The following is a 17,734-nucleotide window of genomic DNA, read 5'->3' as shown; positions in this document are numbered from 1 at the left end:
AGAACCTCAGTCGGGGTGCTGAGCGCCGGTGGGTGAGGAAGTCCCTCCTCTCTTTAGAAGCCCATTTCACGGCTGACTGAAGAAGGTGAACTGTGGGATGGTCGTGGTTGCTTTAAGTGGTGGCAGGCAGCCCCAGGAGGTGGTCAGGATCTGAAGCCAGACTGCCCGGGACGGGGGTGGGAGCCCTGGGCACCCCGTGACTCTGGGCACAGCTGCACAGGGGAGCAGCCAGCATCTCCCTTCAAAGGTTCAAGGTGTTAAATGAGGTAATATTAGGGTGACCCGAGGCCTCGGATTGCCCAGGACAGTCCCAGGCTATCCCTGCTGCCCTGTCACCATGAATCACGCCTCCTCTCACTCTCGAGGCATGTGGTTTAGACGCGGCCTCGTACAGCCCCCAGTGCAGAGAGGGAGAGAGCTGGCGGTGTGCCCAGCGGCGTACTCAGCTAGGCCGTCGCTGTGACGGTGGGAATGCTTTTCAAAAACGATTCTGTATTTATTGATGCAATCTCTCCACCCAGCGTGGGGCATAAACTCGCAACCCCGAGATTAAGAGTCACGAGCTCCATATGTGACTGAGCCAGCAGGCGCCCCTCTGATGCGCACTGCGGAGTGCTGGGGGGCTCCGCGGGTCTGCACCCAGGAAGAGGCACAGAACGGCATGCGCACACAGTACAGACGCCAGCTCCCCAGGCCGGTGCCGTTCTGCAGAGACGGAAGATGCTCTCTAGCGGGGACACGGGGCTATGCGTTCATGGGACCTCTCCCTACTATTCTTGCATTTTCTTATGAATCTGTAACTCTTTCACAGTAAAAAGTTTAAAAAAAAAACCCTGTTGTTTTGGGGCGCCTGGGTGGGTCAGTGGGTTAAAGCCTCTGCTTTTGACTCAGGTCATGATCCCAGGATGCTGGGATCGAGTCCCACATCGGGCTCTCTGCTCAGCAGGGAGCCTGCTTCCTCCTCTCTCTGCCTGCTTCCCTGTTTACTTGTGATCTCTGTCAAATAAATAAATAAAATCTTAAAAAAAAAAACCCACAAAAAACCTGTTGTTTTGTCTTCAGCTACCCTGGGGTATTTACCCTCACAGACTTGTAGATTAAACGAACAGACTCCAACACTATTTCATGTCGAGCTCTAAGAGAGTGATTTAACAGAGGCCATCCTGGCACAAGGCAACCATCGGGGTGTAGCTATAAGCTCCGAAACAAGTGAGAAGGTTCCCACGAGGCAGACAGCTGGTGCGAAGCCCAAGCACGACTCCGGCGAGCCCGGAGCCCCCAGTCTCCGACCGTGTGGGCGCGTGGAACACCCCCCACCCCCGGCCCTGTGGTCTTCCCAGTGAGACCCACTGCGCAGCAGCAGGACGGAACGGCTGACACCTGCCATGGCAGCCCAGGTGTCTGCGGACTCCGCACCGGGACAGACAATGACGAGCATTCTCCCTTGCCCGGATGGGAGTGGCTGTCTTGGTAACCCCAGTTCATAAAGGTTTTGCAAACTACACAGAAAAGAGGTAAAGGCCGACTGGGGCTGCTTCCCCAGTGGGTGAGCCGCTTCAGGAAATTTCTATTCCCTCCATGCTTCGTGAAGCACCTGTGCCATAGGGAATGCTCCCTTGTGGGGACCTGCGGGTGGTGCCAACTGAGGAGGTGTCTCTGCTGTCCCTCAGGGCCTCCCCTGGGTCTCACGTAGCCTGTGCCAGCTGAGCCTTGTCAGAACCCTCTGCATAGTCTGCCTGGGCTTTAGGGCCAGACTGCCAGAGCGACGGCTAGGCAACCTTGGGCAAGTTCCCCAACCTCTCTGTGCCTCAGTTTCTTATTCCGGAAAATGGGCTCACTTAGAGCTCGTGCATGACAAGTGCTCAGTGCCGATGTCTGGCAGGCAGTGAGCGCGCAGTAAATGCAGCTCGCGCTATCATCATCGTCATTTAACATAAAGCAAGCTGCACTTTCCTATTCCACGCTGCACCTCCGATTTTTGCTGGAGTAAGGGTCACCTTGATGCCAACTCTTGAGTTCTGTGAGACATTGTACGAGGAATGCACGAGGTTTCCTAGCTGTACTGAAACAGGCTCGGAGGCGTATTAACCGGAATGTTGGAGGCACTCAGGTAAACCCGTGATGCCCCTGCGGGGAGAGTGCCAGGCTGGCATTGGCTCGGCGGGGGCCTCGGGCTCTGAGGGGGCACAGAAGCTCAGCTGCCCTGAGGCCCGTTCCCGTGCATCAAACACGGGGAAGGAGGCACTCAGGGACCCGCCAGACACCTGGTGTGAGGATGAATGAAACACAGCCTGCAGACCCCCTGCTGATCAGAACCGTGCCTTTCTGAGCACCTTCTCCTCTTAAGCCAATGCTACTTAGACCGAAAGAAGGAATTCTTCATTGGGAGGAAAGAGACAAGTTCATCCAGGAGGCAATACCTTCTTGGAGCACAGACGTGACATAAATTTAAGAATAAAGAACAGGCACGGGACAGAGAGAGCTAGAAGGTTCTGGCTCCTCGGTGGCCCATCCACTCTGGGACTGGAGAGGCTCCCAGAGCACACGACCACCAAGGTGGCAAGGCAGGCTGGGACTGGCCAGGACTGGCGGCCAAGGCTGAGTGGGAGCAAATGCAGGCTACAGTGGTGCCAGAAACAGCACCCGGGTCCCCTCCTGCCCAGTGCTGGCACACAGGGACAGCTGTCTCCCCAAACTGAGCCTGAGCTCTAAAGATCGGAGGAAGCTGCCTGGGAGCGGCCACCCCAGGGAAGGGATTGCATTTGCCTGCTTCGGAGCATCTCCCTAGTGGCTCCCTCACTTGCCTGCGGGGGCTCACTGGTCCCAATTTACAGAGGAGGAGACCAGAGAGGCAGGAGTGGCTGCGCCGAGGTCCCATGGCCGGTGCAGACAGAGCACAGCTGAAACCCTAGAACTCCCAGCCCCAGCCTGGCCAGATCCACGTGCCTCAGGCCAGGGCTTGCACTGGTGCCTAGGAAGTGGGGGCACTCAGGAGGGCCGAGTCCCACGCCCTTGTTTCTCGGCCAGGAGCCTAGACTGACCCCGGCTGACCTTGCTCATGCATCCAGGCCCCTCTAATCAGAACCAGCCCTCGTGCGTTTCTCTCTGCTCTGGGGAGGCTCCGAGAAGCTGACGGGCATTAGGAAGAGTCAGGTGACACGAGAAGTCTGATTCGCCAGATGGCTCTGGACTCACAGGCTGTCCCAGCAGCAACAGGGATCAGAGGACACTTAGGTGCAGAAAAAGCTGGGTCCCCGCACCCCGGGCACTCTGATTTCGAGCTCTGTAACAGTCGTTCCTCTGGTTGGCACACAGCTGTGGCGGGCAATTGTCACGGCCAGTGGAGGCTCAGGAGGGAGGCAGCGGGCCGAGCACTTAGCGTCTTCTTCGGACCTTCCACAGCCTTTGGGGACCCTGGAAAAGCTGCCACTTGTCCCTCAGGAGGGATCCAAGATGGTGTCTGCTGCTTTTTAGACTGACTCATTGCCCAGATTTAAGAACTGAGAGATTCGTAGACCACGTGAATGGCTCAGTGGGTTAAGCTTTTGCCTTCATTTGGCTCAGGTCATGATCCCCGGGTCCTGGGATCGAGCCCCACATCAGGCTCCCAGTCTCCCTCTGCCTTTGCCACGCCCCTGCTTGAACACACACACACACACACACACTGTACACACTCTCTCTCTCTCTAAAACAAATAAATAAAATCTTTAGAAAAAATTCAAAAAATAATAAAATTTGGGAGAGTCACACAAAAATCCTCATAAGAAAAGGGACTTCTTTAACCAGTATGCTGGTGGGTGCTGGTTAACAAAGATTAGGGTTGAGGCCTCCACATCTGTGTTCCAGCTAAATCTTAATTCCTGGCTCAGGATCTGGCTCCCCAGCGCCTTTGGGAAGGGTGAGGCATGTGGCCTCAAGGCTCCCTGTACAAGTAATTTGAGGTCCAGTATCTGAGATGCTCTGAAGGCCTCCACTCTCCCCACCAGCACATTTCCTAGGGCTGCCCTCTGCATGTGATCCAAACTCCTACCCACACTCTACCAGCCTCATGGGGTCTGGGCCCTGCCAGACTCCCTTCATCCTGGGCTCCCCTCCCCTTGGCTCGCGGTGCTCCACCACCCTACCCTTCATTCTGCTTTTCACCAGAGCCTGGTCCATTCCTACCCCAGGGCCTTTGCACACACACTGTCTGGCATGCTACCCCCCCCAACTCCTCCCATGGCTGGTCTTGCCAGTCATCTGGTTCCAGCTCACATGTGGCATCTGCCTACTCCTGTCTATTCCTCAGGCTTCCTTCCTTCCTCCTCACCAGCCCCATCATCACAGCTGAAGACCTGGGCCGGAGTCCTGACTCTGCCACTTCCCTATGGTGTGACCTTGGGCGAGGCTCCTAACTTGACTGCTTTGTCTTCCCCACCTGTCCCAGGGTTATATCCCTGCCTCACCAGGTCGCTGCGAGGGCCTGGCCCAGTGAGAGCACAGGACCCGACAGCAGCCTGTGTCGCTGCCCCCACACTGTCACGTGCCCCCCACCCTACTCTTCTGGCTGATGCTGAGGTTTGTCTGGTGGCATCTGTAGCCTCCAGGCCAGAGCAGGCCCCGGTCACAAACAGGACACAGCTGTGGGCTCTCATCTTACATCGCACTGGCTCCCCTTTCTGCGCGCCCTCCTTTCCTGCAGGGGCCTGGCGACCTCACCTGGAGCCCTGTTCGTGGGAAAGCCGTTCTTCAAAGAAACAGAGCACGGACAACCTGGCTGGAAAGGAAGCTCAGGCCAACCTGGCCTCAGGGACTTTATAGCTTGCTCAGAGCAGCCCCCTGTAAAACCCCCTCCTTGATGAAAGCGGGACCCCCCCCCCCACCACCACTCACTCACTTCCCCATAAATCTGCTTCTTATAAAACTTGACTTGGGCGTCGGGTCCTCCTCTTGGGCAGCTCGACCCCAGAGCCCCACAGGGCGGCCTCACGGGCACGGGCTGCCAGGAGGTCCACGCAAGGCAGCTGCGGCGAGTGGCCAGGGGCCACAGTGCTCAGTCTTCGTGTCCTTCTGGGGACACTGGGGACCACCAGGCCGGTCTTGTCTCTGAGGAAACTGCCTAAACAAGCACCAAGTACCGAAAGGCAGCCAGGAAAGTAAGTTTGCTTCTTTGCCTTGGGCTTTGTACTTTTAAGAGTTTCCCTCTTTTCTTTCTCAGGAATTGCTCTCTGGTAACAAGCACACCCGCCGAGCCCCGCCTTGCAGCCTCTGTAGCTCTAGTGCGCGGCACCCCTCACCCCCGAGCTCCAGCCCCACCCTCCCAAGACCCCCGCGGGTCAGCGCCGCATGTCCACTTTGTGGGTGAGGAAGCTCGGGGTTCAGGGCGGTAGGGGCTTCCCCGGCTGGGAGCAGCAGAGCTGGGTCACATGTATCAGGCTGCCCCGGAGCCCAGGATTTGTCCCCTCTCAGTGTGAGCCCCTCCCTGTGCCGGTGCCACAGACCGCAGGCCAGGCCCCTCGAGCACCTCCTCCTTGGGGACGGGGCTCAGGCTGGGGCCATGTGGCCGTCCTGGCCTCTGTCCCCATCTACTCTTTTTTTTTTCCCCTTACTAAACTTCTGTTTTAATGGGTCTTAAAATTCTATGACAAATTTCTGGCCAACTTGTTTTCATTAAAAAGTACTGACTAAAAAACGGGTAACTTAAAACCATCACTCTCTTGACCACACACAAAGGCCAGGCCCCAGGAGCACGGGCTCTTGCCCTCGCCCACAGCCCGCTCTGCTGTGGCGCACAGCCCGCCTCGGGATTCCAGACCTTGCCTTTATGTTAAGAGGGATAGGCCTCCAAGCCTCCGCAGATGCTGTTCCCTCCACCTAGAAGCCCCTCTCCTCTAGGCACGTGGGTCCTGCCTTCTGGCCCGCTGTCTCACCTCATGGTCCTGCTGCCCTGGGCCCAAACTCTCAGCAGCCTCCCCTGAAACCAAGGCCTTCACCTGCTGGCCTTGGCTGGAGGCCAGGCTCGGTCCCAGCCTGGGGCTGTGCCCAGGCTCCTCTGGCACTCCGGCCGGCCCGCCACCTCCCCCCTCCGGTATCCAGACGGCAGCAGGCTCCGGGCCACAAGGACTCTCTGCCGGCCGGTGACCCGGTGAACGTGCGGGGACCGAGAAATTGGCACTCGGCCTGGTCAGGCCTCCAGCTCACCCTGGGGAAGGGGACCATGGGGGATGGGGCCCCACTCCTCCTGGCCACAGCCGGCCTTCAGCCCAGAAAGGAAAAGAGCTTCTCTGGCCACATCTGCCCATTCGTGGCCCCACCTCGCCTCCACAGAAAAACACCGGGAACACCGACAGCCCCGGCGCGGCGGGCGACAGGCGGCGCTGGGAGGAGCTCCGGGCAGAACCAACACCAAAAGCACAAAACAGCCATTCAGGCCGCCACCAAAATTCCCTGCCCGGACCCTGAGGCCCCCGGAATCAAGACGCGGGGAAGGGAGTTTCCAGGGCCCGCCTGTTTCTGGGGGGTGGCGGGGGGTGCCTGGTCAGCACGGGCAGTACTCACCGTTGGAGCGGTGGATGCAGGTATGCTGGTTGTCGCTGAGGAAAAAGCCACTGTGGCACTGACACTCGTAGCTGCCCATGGCGTTGACGCAGATCTGCTGGCAGCCGCCGTTGTTGTCCTGACACTCGTCCACATCTGCAAGGACACAGAGAGGGACACGGATGTGATCAGTTTCCCCAGGCTGCCCAGCAGGCACTGCCTGGAGCGACACTACAGTGACCCTCCACAGAGGTACTCTATGTGGTACTCCTCGGCAGTACTGCACAGAGCGATGCTATAGCAACACTCAGAGGTACTCCACGCGGTACTCCACGGCAACGCTGCACAGAGAGAACTAGGGATACTCCATGCGATACTCCATGGAGCTGTATCCTCAGTGATACTCCACAGAGGTACCCTGTGTGGTACTCCACAGCACTACACTACACTACACAGTGATACTGCACAGAGGTACCCCGTGTGGTACTCCACAGCACTACACTACACTACACAGTGATACTGCACAGAGGTACCCCGTGTGGTACTCCACAGAGCTGCGTCCTCAGTGATACTCCACAGAGGTACACCATGTGGTACTCCACAGCACTATACTATGGTGATACTCCACAGAGGTACCCAGTGTGGTACTGCACAGGGCTATCCTACAGTGATATTCCACAGAGGTGCTCCACGGTGATCTGGAACAGAGCCATAGTATGCTGATACTCCCTGGATGTACTGAATGTGTTACTTCATGCAGAGTGCATACTACAGTGATACTCCACAGAGGTACCCCGTGTGATACTCCACAGCGACACCACACAGAGCTATACTGCGGTGACCCTCTCTAGCAGTATTCCACAGCAGTACTCTATGGTAGTACCCCATGGACATACTCTACACGGTACTCCATAACAGTACTCCACGGAGTTACTCCATAGAGGTAGAGAGTTACAATGGTTGTTAATGCTAACTGACCCTCAGCATCCTGTGTGACCCATGCCGTTCTAAGCATCTGACCTGTCCTAACTCCTTTAACCCTCACGGCAACCCCGTACATCAGATTCCGGTAGTAGCTCATTTTATAGATGAGGAAATTCAGGTCCAGAGGGGCCAAGTCACCTGTCTGGAGGTCCCATCTGGGAGCCTGGCTCCTAGACTGTGATCTTACTGACACTGCTGGCCTGTCCCTCTCTAGGAAGACTGTGCAACCGGCGCTGCCTGCCCCCAACACACGGAGCCTCTCCAACCCAACTCTAATGCCCCCTCTTTCTTCAATCGCACCTCAGATTCGCGACCAGTAACACAAGATCTGGCTGCCAGGGAGAGGCTAGAGGACAGGTCAGCCTGCCTGCCTCACAAATTGATTTCAAAAGTCTAGAGAACGGGGAAGTCTTCCAAAGGCCCTAAGCTCTGGCTGCCAAGACAGCCACGGAAGGTCGCCGACTAGTCTTTCCTACTCTCCGGGAAAGACACAGCTCAGGGCCGACACTCAGTTTGACCAGAGGCCGCTGGCACAAAGGCTGCTCTTGGCTGAAAAGAGTCTTTATGGAGTCCTGGTCTTGAAGAGAACAGCATGTTTCAATTACCAGAGTCCTAACCCCCTACACTGTCAGTTTGTTTAATGAAAGAAGGGCTTCTTGAACCTTAATGTGCCATGTCTGTATTGTCATTTTAATAGGCAAAAACATGAAACCACAAAGCCAAGGTGAGCTACTGGCTGCTTCTAGCCAATCCCCTGCCCCCCCAGCACGCACATACACAGACGCGCACACACACACACTTTGACAATAAGCTTTTCATACGGTTCTTTTAAACACAGCTATCATTTAGTGCTGGAACGAAAAGAAGGTGGATATTCTTCACATCTGCCCAGGTCAGAAGAACCAGGCAGACTGACCTGCACTGAACCAGAAGAGGACTCAGCTCTGGAACGGTGTCAGCTGGGTCCCACTGAGGCTTAGGGATGACAGCCCGCTTTACCACCCAAGAGACCACACGGCTGCTTCTGAGGCCAGGGCTGAGGCAGGCTGTTGTTCTCCGGCAAGCTCAAATGTCGGCTGTGTGGCAGCCTGGAGGGGGGCAGAGCTCTGAACTCTAAAAGCCACCAACCGTTACAGCTAAAATGGGGAAGGTGGCTCTTGCTGAGGAGAGACCGAGTGCGTGTGCCTGTGCGCGCTCCCAGGGGAGCTGGGAAGTCCAGAGAAGGATTATTCTGAAAACTTCACAGTCTCTGACTTAGTGAGGGCTTCCTCAAGGTCCGGTGCCAGTGTCACCCTTGGGGGGCACCTCCCCTCCCGCTCAGTAGAGTCTGCCTCCGGGGATCTGTCCCCTGCCTGCACTAGACCATGAATGGCTCTAAGCCGGGCACCAAGTTCTGCTCATCCTACCAATAACGCAAAGCGAACATCCCTTAAGTGCTCATTACGTGCCCGCATGGGCCTAACAGATACCAGCTCACTCCATCCTTGTTGCCGCCCCGACGGGGATGCCCTGAGGTTGTGGGATGCCTCCGTTGTACAGATGAGGGCACCAAGACACAGACGGCCAGAGTCACTTGAGCAAAGTCGCACAGCTGCTCGGAGCAAAGGCAGGACTTGAACCTGCTGTCCCCTTCTGAGCACGAGCCTTTGCCCCATTCCGAAGCCAGCTGCGCCAGCAAGCACATTCAGACTACGGCTATGAAGAACCAGCTCTTCTGAATGTGGGCTGGAGCTGGGTCACCTTGAACGTGTCTGCGAACCCCTGATGCACATGCACAGCCAGAGCCAGCCTGCCAGAGCATGCCTGGGGTTCCGTCCCATCTCTGCCCCAGGGACGCCCCACAAAGGCCCGTGTGGTGGCACACGTGTAAAGGTGAGATCTGCTCGTGGGACTCGGCCCAGTCCTCTTCGAACCACGTTCTTTGCTCTTCTTCCTGTGGTTCTCACATTCCTTGCTCTGTGCCTCGGCCTCCCCAGCTCTAGCAAAGGTTCAGTCAGAAACCAAACTAAACAGAGGCCCTGAGTGCCAAATGCATGGTGTGAAAACACTACTCGGACACCACCGTGAATGAGCTCCCCAGTGCCACCCATTTGGCCTGGCCCCTCTCCCCACTTCCCTGGGAGCCGGGAGCCAGAGAGCTGTTGACGCTGCACATCGACAACTTCAATGAGCTGGCAGAGCGCTGGGCCTTGGGACAGTGCTGTTTACACTAGCCGGGAACAATGACTCTCCAGCACTGGTGAATAATTTGAAACAAATGCAAGGCCGTGTAAACATTTCTTTTCCCCACTCCTAAATGACAAAGCCCCAAGATTAAGCAGGAGGGAAGAGGGGGCTGCCCCCTCTGCACCCTTTTCCACAGTGGACCAAACACACGCCTCCCTCAAGCTGGGCAGGAAACCACGGTCTCAGAATCCCTCTGGGTAGCCCGTGGTCATGACCAACTTCTCTAGGGGCTGGATGAAGGGCCTGATGCCCTCTTCACACCCCTCACGCCCCAGGGCTCAGCCCCCCCGACGGCACTCACAGTGAAGTCTGGAGAGTGGCCAGCAGGAGGGGCTGGGTCCATGAGATGGCTACCCATGGGCCTGGGGGAGGCTCGGTTGACCTGGGGCAGAGCACTATGGGAAATACCTAACCCCCAGCCCTCCTGAGGGGGCAGCCGGGCACACATTGTTCCTTGGCCCCCGTAGGACTCAGAAAACTCTGGGATGAGAGGTCCCCCATGGCCAAGAGGGAGCCTACATCTGGGAGTCAGACAACCTGAGTTCTGGCTCTGGCTCGTGGCCTGTGGCAGGTGCACAGGCCCCATCTGCGGAGGAAATGCAGACTGCTCCCCCCAGGAAGCCCTCCTAGATTGCAGGAGGCACACAGACGTCGTCCCGTGGAACTGTTCTGTGCATGGATGGGCCCTGGTGGGGGAGTCCCCTCCCACCACGCCCCTACCAGGGAGCACCGGGGTCGCCTGCACAGGGCCGGCAGCCTGGACAGAGAGGTCAGGACTCGTCAGTGGGGCACACAGGGTCTGTCTTCACAGATCTGCACCAGAGCTCCATACCGGGGGCATGTTTCTTACCAGACAGATTCCCAGATGAGAAAATGGAGACCCCGGGACGGGAAGAGATATGCCTAATGCTATAAAACAGGAAGAAGAGGGAATTGAAGCCAGATGACTGCGGGTCCACAGCCTTTCCCTGCTCTTCTGTGATCTGGCTTCTCTCAGTGAGGACACTTAAGTCCAATCATGGCAACCAGAGTTGGTTTCCTGGGTGTTTCTGCTTAATACACCAGCCCTGATCTTATGTGCTCATGTCTTCCAAACTCCTAGTCTCTGAAGTCTCCCTGGTGCCCAGCAGAAATTGCTCACCTCCTATGCCTGGACTTGCCCTGCCCTGGACCTTGGGCTTGGTCATCCTGTATCTGCTCTGGGCTGAGGAGAGACCCGAGTCTCCCCTATATGCCCGACCCCAGTGGCTGGTTAGACTGAGTAGGCACTAAGGATTAGCAGGATAAACTGAATGGCACCTGTGTGCTTGTACATACCAGCGATGGGGAGCTCACTAGCTACAAGGCCAGTCCCCTGGTGCAGACAGCCACCCTGGTTCCTTCTGGGCACACTGAGGGGTGCATTCAAGGCTCTCCACAGCGTGCCATCTCTCCTGTAGCGGCACCCACTTCTGCTGTTCTCTGAACATACCCTCTGTTCACACTTGCCTTTGTATGCATGCACGTACCTCCTCCTGGGGTACCCTCTCCCACCTCGTCCAGACTGAAGTCCTTACCTTCAAAATTCACCTGAAATGATTTCGTTCATTCATTCCCTCTACAGACCCTGAGCACCTGCTATGTGCCACCCTCCCCAGGAGCTGCCGGACGTCAGTGAATATCTCCGTTAAGTCCCCGTTCACCAAGCTGCTGTGGGACGGGCCCCGAGCACAGAGAACAATGGCGAGCTGGGCCCAGGAGGGCAGGGAGATTCGTGCCATAAGGCTGGAGGACCGAGAGGTATTGTGGAAGCAAAGCCTTGTGGGCATGATAGAGCACAGGTGGGGAAGAGCCAGTGACCCCCTGGGCAGAAGAGGAGGAATATTCAGATATTCCCAGAAGTCAGGGAGCTCCTGGGCACAGGGACTTAGCTGCAGAGCAGAGAGGAGGCCCTGTGGGTTTGGGGGCAGGCTCTGGGCTCACAGTGGTAAACTCTCTTCACTGGCAACGGAGGAACGGGGGGATGTATTGTGGCAGCCAGACCGCAAAGCCCCTGCTCTGTGAGGGTGCTGTGTGGCCTTCCATCACGGGCGCCTGGACCAGCCAGATCATTCTCTGCAAGGCCCTGGCCTGCAGCTGCCTCCCTGCCCGCCCCTGGGGACCGTGCTCCCCTCTTGGACACACACCTTTGCGCCATGATGACTGGCAGAGCCCCTCTTTTGGGCTGAGGCGGGGCCAGAGGGCAAGGGTGCAGGGAGGGGAGGGGAGGGGAAGCTGAACTGTGGCTGGTCACGGCCTCAGGGAGCTGTTTGCTGGTGGGGCTGCGGGGACACCCTCAGAAACAGATCATCCCGAGGTATTCTGGGATAGAAGACACATGGCCTCTGCTCTGGGCAGGCCGCTCTCTAGCCCGAGGCCCAGCGTCTCATTCATTCAGCCAACAGCTGAAGGGGGATAGAAGGTTCGAGGGAGGGAAGGAGACTAGGGTGTCAAAGAGGGCCTCACTCCAGACCTGCTCCCTATCCCAGCCACTCTGGCCTGAGAAGGCCCCACCCCACCCCAACCTGGGCAGTCACCAAGGCTGCCGACTTCCTTACGGCCTTGCCCGTTTGTTTGCCTCCATGACCATGGCACCGTCCTGGCTTGCGCCGCAGCTCCCACCCAGAGGCATAGTCCACATGCCCCTCCTTGACCTCCAGGCCTCAGGCCACCCCTCCCAATCACGGTGGCCAAGGTGACCACGCTAGCTGAAAGAGGACCGCCACCCTGGCACCACAGACCAAGTCCAAACAGAGTCCCTGGGGTCAGGTGAGCCCCCCTGACGCTGTAGGCCTGACAGGAGGTGTGGGTGCCGGGTCGGGGAGAGAGCTGCCAGCTGTGACTATTGCCTAGCTCTGCTGGGGGTGCCCATCGCTCACGGGCACAGGCCAGCCAGAGGGCCGTGTCTGGGATGGGCCCATGCGCTGGGATGGCCACACTCGCTTCCCAGCGAGGAGGTTTCCAGAGCTGACACCAACACGCTGCAGCTCGATCCGGTTCTGGAAGGCCTCTGCAGGCAGGACTGTGGTTTGCCCTGAGGTTTGCTTTTTGGCCCAAGGTGCTAGTGTTTATTTTTATTAATAGCTGGCTGTTTGTCCTACTTTGGGCCAAGAATCCAGGTTTTCAGCTATTTATAATAACTAAAAATTACTTCTGGATCCAGCTTTGGTTGCTTTGTGTTTCCCACGAACGTTTCACGATTTGAAACAGAGACTCTGTGTTCTGCTTGGGCCCCACCCATGTTTTCCTGGCTGCCAAGAGCCTACTATGTGTCAGACCCTGCGCCCGGCTCCGGCATCGCAGACCCCACTGAGGGTCCAAGAACAGAGGTAGAGGCCCCGGCCCATCACAAGAACCAAACTTGACCTCCGACCCTGACAGCTCCCTGCTGGTCCCTGAGGGCTGAGGACCCAGCCCTTCCCTGGCCCCTTTCAGAAGGGAGTCTTAGGCAGAAAAGCCTCTTGGCTATCGAGCGGCTCTTGCAAAATTGCATTTGATGAGTTAAGTGTAAATAAATGCGAACCAGATGGATGAGATTTCGGGTAAAATACACATGGGTCTTAGAGCTTTGGGGCCTGGGTTCTGCCAGATCCAGGACACTCCCTGAGCTGTCAGAGGTACTGGCAAAGGCAGGGGGGAGGTATGACTGGGATCCCCTGGGACCTGTCCGCTTCCTGGTCTGGGCATTAGCTGGGGCCTTCTCTGGGGCGCCTGCCTCTCCAGCAGGTCAGCCAGATGTGGGAGACACAGGGTCTCCCACTGTGGTCCTGCTCTGACACCAAGCCCCTCGGGTTGGGCCTGTGACCAGCTTAGGAACCAGAGGTCAGGCACATGACAGGTAGGGTCAGCTTTCCAGACCTTCAAGCTCACTGTTCATGTCCAGACCAGAGGAGCCAGCCCACAACAGGACATAGCTCTGCGGAAGATGTTGGCCTTGATGCTCTGGTTGCCTCATCCCTCATCTGGGCCCCAGCTTCAATCCCAGCAGCTGCCTCGTGGTCCTCCGGAGATCAGGGAGCAGCCCTGACTGCCCCTAAGGACTGGAGATGCCGCTGGCCACTCCCCCTGACGAGAGTCTCCATGAGGTCTCCCTGTGACCGCTACCGTCAGGTGCTCATCCTTGCCTTACCAGCTGGGGTACGAGATTCAGTGAGTAACCTGCTGTGTGACCTTGGGCAGGTCGCTTAACCTTTTGGGACCTTGGTCTCCTTCTTTACAGAACAGGGATAATAGGTGCCCTAACTTGTACAGGGAATTAAAGAAAAGAACACGGTAAAGCACTGAGCACGGTGCCTGGCACACAAAGAGCGCCAACAAATGTCATCAACCCGTGAGTGCTTCAGAGAATCGCAGGTGTGAACTTGCCCTGGGGGATGGTAAGGTCCCTTCCAGAGTGTAAAAGTGACAACGAGCCACATCCTAAGGGAGCCCTCGGCCTGTGGTCTCTAAGCAGGGCAGCTTCAGCTTCTGGAACCGCTCCCTCCTGACACAGGTGTGGGCTAGTGAGCCACCCTGTCACCCTTCCGTGGGGACCCCAGCCTATCCTCAGAACTGGACACAGAGCCTTGTATGTGGCCTCCTTGGGGTGTGGGACAAACCCCACTCCCTGTACATGCTACCTATTTTATTTGTCCACATAGTCTTAAAGACTTTTTTTAAAAAAATATTTATTTATTTATTTTACAGAAAGAGAGAGACTGAGTGGGGAGGGGCAGAGGGAGAGGGAGAGTGAACCTCGAGCAGACTCCTGGCTGAACGCAGAGCCTGACGTGGGGCTTGATCTCACGACCCTGAGATCACGACCTGAGCCAAAACGGAGTCAGATGCTGAACCGACTATGCCACCCAGGCGCCTCTCCACTTAACTGAGATATGATTCACAGTATGTAAGATTCACCATCTTAAAGCATACATGTCAGTGGTTTTTAGTGCATTCGCAAGGTGGTGCGAACATCACCGTGATCCAATTCCAGAACATTTCCATCACCCCAAAATGAAACCCTGTGCCTATGATCAGGCAACCCCAATTCTCCCCTCTCCGCTGCTTCTGGCAACTGCTTGTCTACTTTCTTTCTCTATGGATGGGCCTATTCTGGACATTTCCTGTCAGTGCAACCAAACAGCATGTGTTCCTTGTTGTCTGGTTTCTCTCACATACCATGATGTTTTCAAGGCCTATCCATGGTGAAGCACGGGTCATTCATTTTTACGCCTGAATAGTATTCTACTGTTGGGAGCGACCCATTCACCAGCTGATGGACCTGCGGCTCGTTTCCACGCTTCAGCGGTTGTGATGAGTGCTGCCGTGAACATCGTGATCAGGTTTTTGTGCGAACATGTTTGAATCCTCTTGGGTGTAGACGCAGGGGCAGCACATCGGGTCACATGGTGGTTTCACGGGTAACCGCTGGAGGAACTGTCAAAACCGCTTTCCACGTGGCTGCACCATTTCCCGTTCCCATCAGCAAACCAGGAAGGCTCCGGAGTTTCCACCCCCTTGCCAACGTTTGTTGTTGTCCCATTTTCAAAAATTAGAGCCATCCTGGGAGTGCGAGGTGGTGCTGATGACGGTTTTGATTTGCAGTTCCCTGACTGACGGTGTGGAGCGTCTCTCCACGTGCTTGCTGTCCATCATGCGTCCTTCTCAGGGCAGTGTCTATCCAGTCCCTGGCCCACTTTGACACAGGATTGTCCCTCTCTCTGCTGTTGAGTTCTGAGAGTCCTTTAAACATGCACGTACCAGCCCCTTGCTGGATGGCGGCAAAGATACTTTTGCATTCTATGGGCACGACCTCCTTAAGGCCGCCTCGGGAAGCACTATGCCCTGGGAGCTGCACGCTGGCGGGCTCTGCTCCGGGAGAGGCCACCCTGTCCTGTGGCTTTTCTTGCCGCCTAGCTGCCAGCACTGCACACAGGTCTGGGCTCGCCTGCTCTGCCAGCCTCAGGCGTCGGCATCAACGGCTGACCCCCGGCCTGCACTCAGACTGCCAAAGGTATGACCAACCTAATGCAGCCCTTGTTGAACTGCTAATTCGACCTCCCCTGGGAACAGAACAGAACCAAGCAAGGCCTGGCTCTGCCCTTAGCCTTCCCATCTGGCCAATGGCAGCACAGCTCACCGACACTCCAGCTGTGACACCTGGTAGTCAGCCAGGGTCCCTGCCTTGCCCATTGCCCGCGGGGAATCCCGAATCCCGTTAGCAGGTGCAGTCCTGTCAGCTCCGCCCACAAACACATCTCCTCACCCCCGCCCCTCAGGCCCAGCTCCACACTCCTCTCTGGTCTGGGTTATGGCGGTGGTGTCCCCACGGGCCTCCCTCCTGCCACCCTGGTCCCGCCACTGCACACAACCTCCCCTGAGAGCGTCAGCCAGCTGTGTCATGCCCTGTTCCTTGCTGGCTTTGGATAAAACACAAATGGCCTTCCCTGGCCGACCAGGCCCAAGTGAACGGTCCCCACCTCGTACTGGCCGCCTCCCTGCTCGCCCGACTGCCGCGTATGACAGAAAACTACAGAAAACTTGTGAAAGAAGTTGAGACGGGCACAAAGAAATTGAAAAACATTCCATGCTCATGGACTGGAAGAACAAATATTGTGAAAATGTCTATACTACCTAGAGCAATCTACACATTTAATGCAACCCCTATCAAAATCCCATCAACTTTTTTCAAAAAAATGGAACATATAATCCTAAAATTTATATGGAACCAGAAAAGACCCTGAATAGCCAATTACCGTGCGTGGCCTCCCCGACGTCCCCTGACCCCAGTGGTCTTGTTCCCATCTGGAGGCCTTGGCACTTGCTGCTACTCCGCCCAGAATGTTCTTGCTTGACCTTGGCAGGGCTGGCTCCTCTTTACTCAGACCTCAGCGCCCACACAACCCCCTCCCCGAGCAGAGCCGTGGAGCTGCTCCATCCCATTGTCCCTGCCGTCTCCCTGCTGTCTTCCCTGGTCCCCAGGGAGCCCAGAGTCCTTGACAAGAAGGGGGACCTGGCTGTCTTGAGTGTTGCCGTATCTCACGGTTTGAAATAGTGCACGAGGCACATAAGTCACGTTTGTGGGCCAAGTGACTGACTGACAACTACAAAATGTGGCCGGGGTGGCAGCTCTGGCCTGGAGGCTCCGGTGCTAGGCCTGGCCCATGAAGGATGCCCTGTGTGGCCCCGAAGGGGCTGCCTGGGGAGGCCGAGCTCCAGGATCCAGTCAAGGAGGGCAGCTCCAGGGGAACAGGGAGAGTGAGTGCCGGTCTTCCGGACGGTAGGGTGTTGGCCATGGGCCCGTCAGGAAAGCGAGGGGGTGCTGGTCAGAGAGATGCTGTGTTCACTCATTCGCCTACTTCAGCCCTGCCCGGTGGGGGTGAGGTCAGCATGGAGGGGGTGCGGGTGTTCCTCGAATCCTAGCAGCCTGTGAGCTTTGCTCCTCCACGGATGCGTGAAGCCAGGCAGGACTCCCGGCAAGCCGGCCCAGCTGTGTCAGTGCCTTCATGGGTATGAGGATAAAGTCCTCAGCTGAAGAAACTGGTTCTAAGTGGGAAGCAGGTAGAGAGGATACTGGCTGGGAGACAGCGGGACGCCCTGAAAGATTTTTTTGTTGACCCCCGTCTCTGTCCCTTCTGGCAAGACCAGCTTTTCCTTTTATCTCAAGCACATGGCCAGGAGAGGAGGCTGCCGGGGACAGAGGGGAGCCACGTCCCCTTGGGCTCCTGCTCGGCGCCGGGCACGCTCGTTTCAGTGTCACTGAGCCACAGCCTGAGGCAGTGGCCGTGTGTAGCCGGGAGCTCCGAGGGGCGAGCGGCCTGCCCGCAGTCGTGGCGCGTCAGGGACAGAGCCAGGCTGGGAACCGGACACTTCGGTCCCTCCAGCCTCGGGCCTCTGACAGCACAGCTGTGGGCATGATCCTGGTTGGACATCTGTGGGAGGCACTGGAACTTTAAAAAATTTCTTTTGATGGGGATAAGAACAGAGGACTGGAAAGAGGGAGGGGAGGAAA

At 57.0% G+C, this 17,734-nt stretch overlaps 1 protein-coding gene across 3 annotated transcripts in view; it reads right to left on the bottom strand.

The window, feature by feature from the left end:
* The window catches only part of SCUBE1 (signal peptide, CUB domain and EGF like domain containing 1), a 138,209-nt gene that overhangs the window by 80,053 nt on the left and 40,422 nt on the right, over positions 1–17,734 (bottom strand). For all 3 annotated transcript variants that reach the window (XM_032346018.1, XM_032346019.1, XM_032346020.1), the window contains one exon: positions 6,538–6,672. In XM_032346018.1, coding sequence (XP_032201909.1) covers positions 6,538–6,672 — 135 coding nt within the window. The remainder of the gene's footprint in view (positions 1–6,537; positions 6,673–17,734) is intronic.

The sequence above is a fragment of the Mustela erminea genome, chromosome 6 (genome assembly GCF_009829155.1).
Source record: "Mustela erminea isolate mMusErm1 chromosome 6, mMusErm1.Pri, whole genome shotgun sequence".
Taxonomy (NCBI): Eukaryota; Metazoa; Chordata; class Mammalia; order Carnivora; family Mustelidae; genus Mustela; species Mustela erminea.
This window is presented reverse-complemented; position numbering and strand designations above follow the sequence as displayed.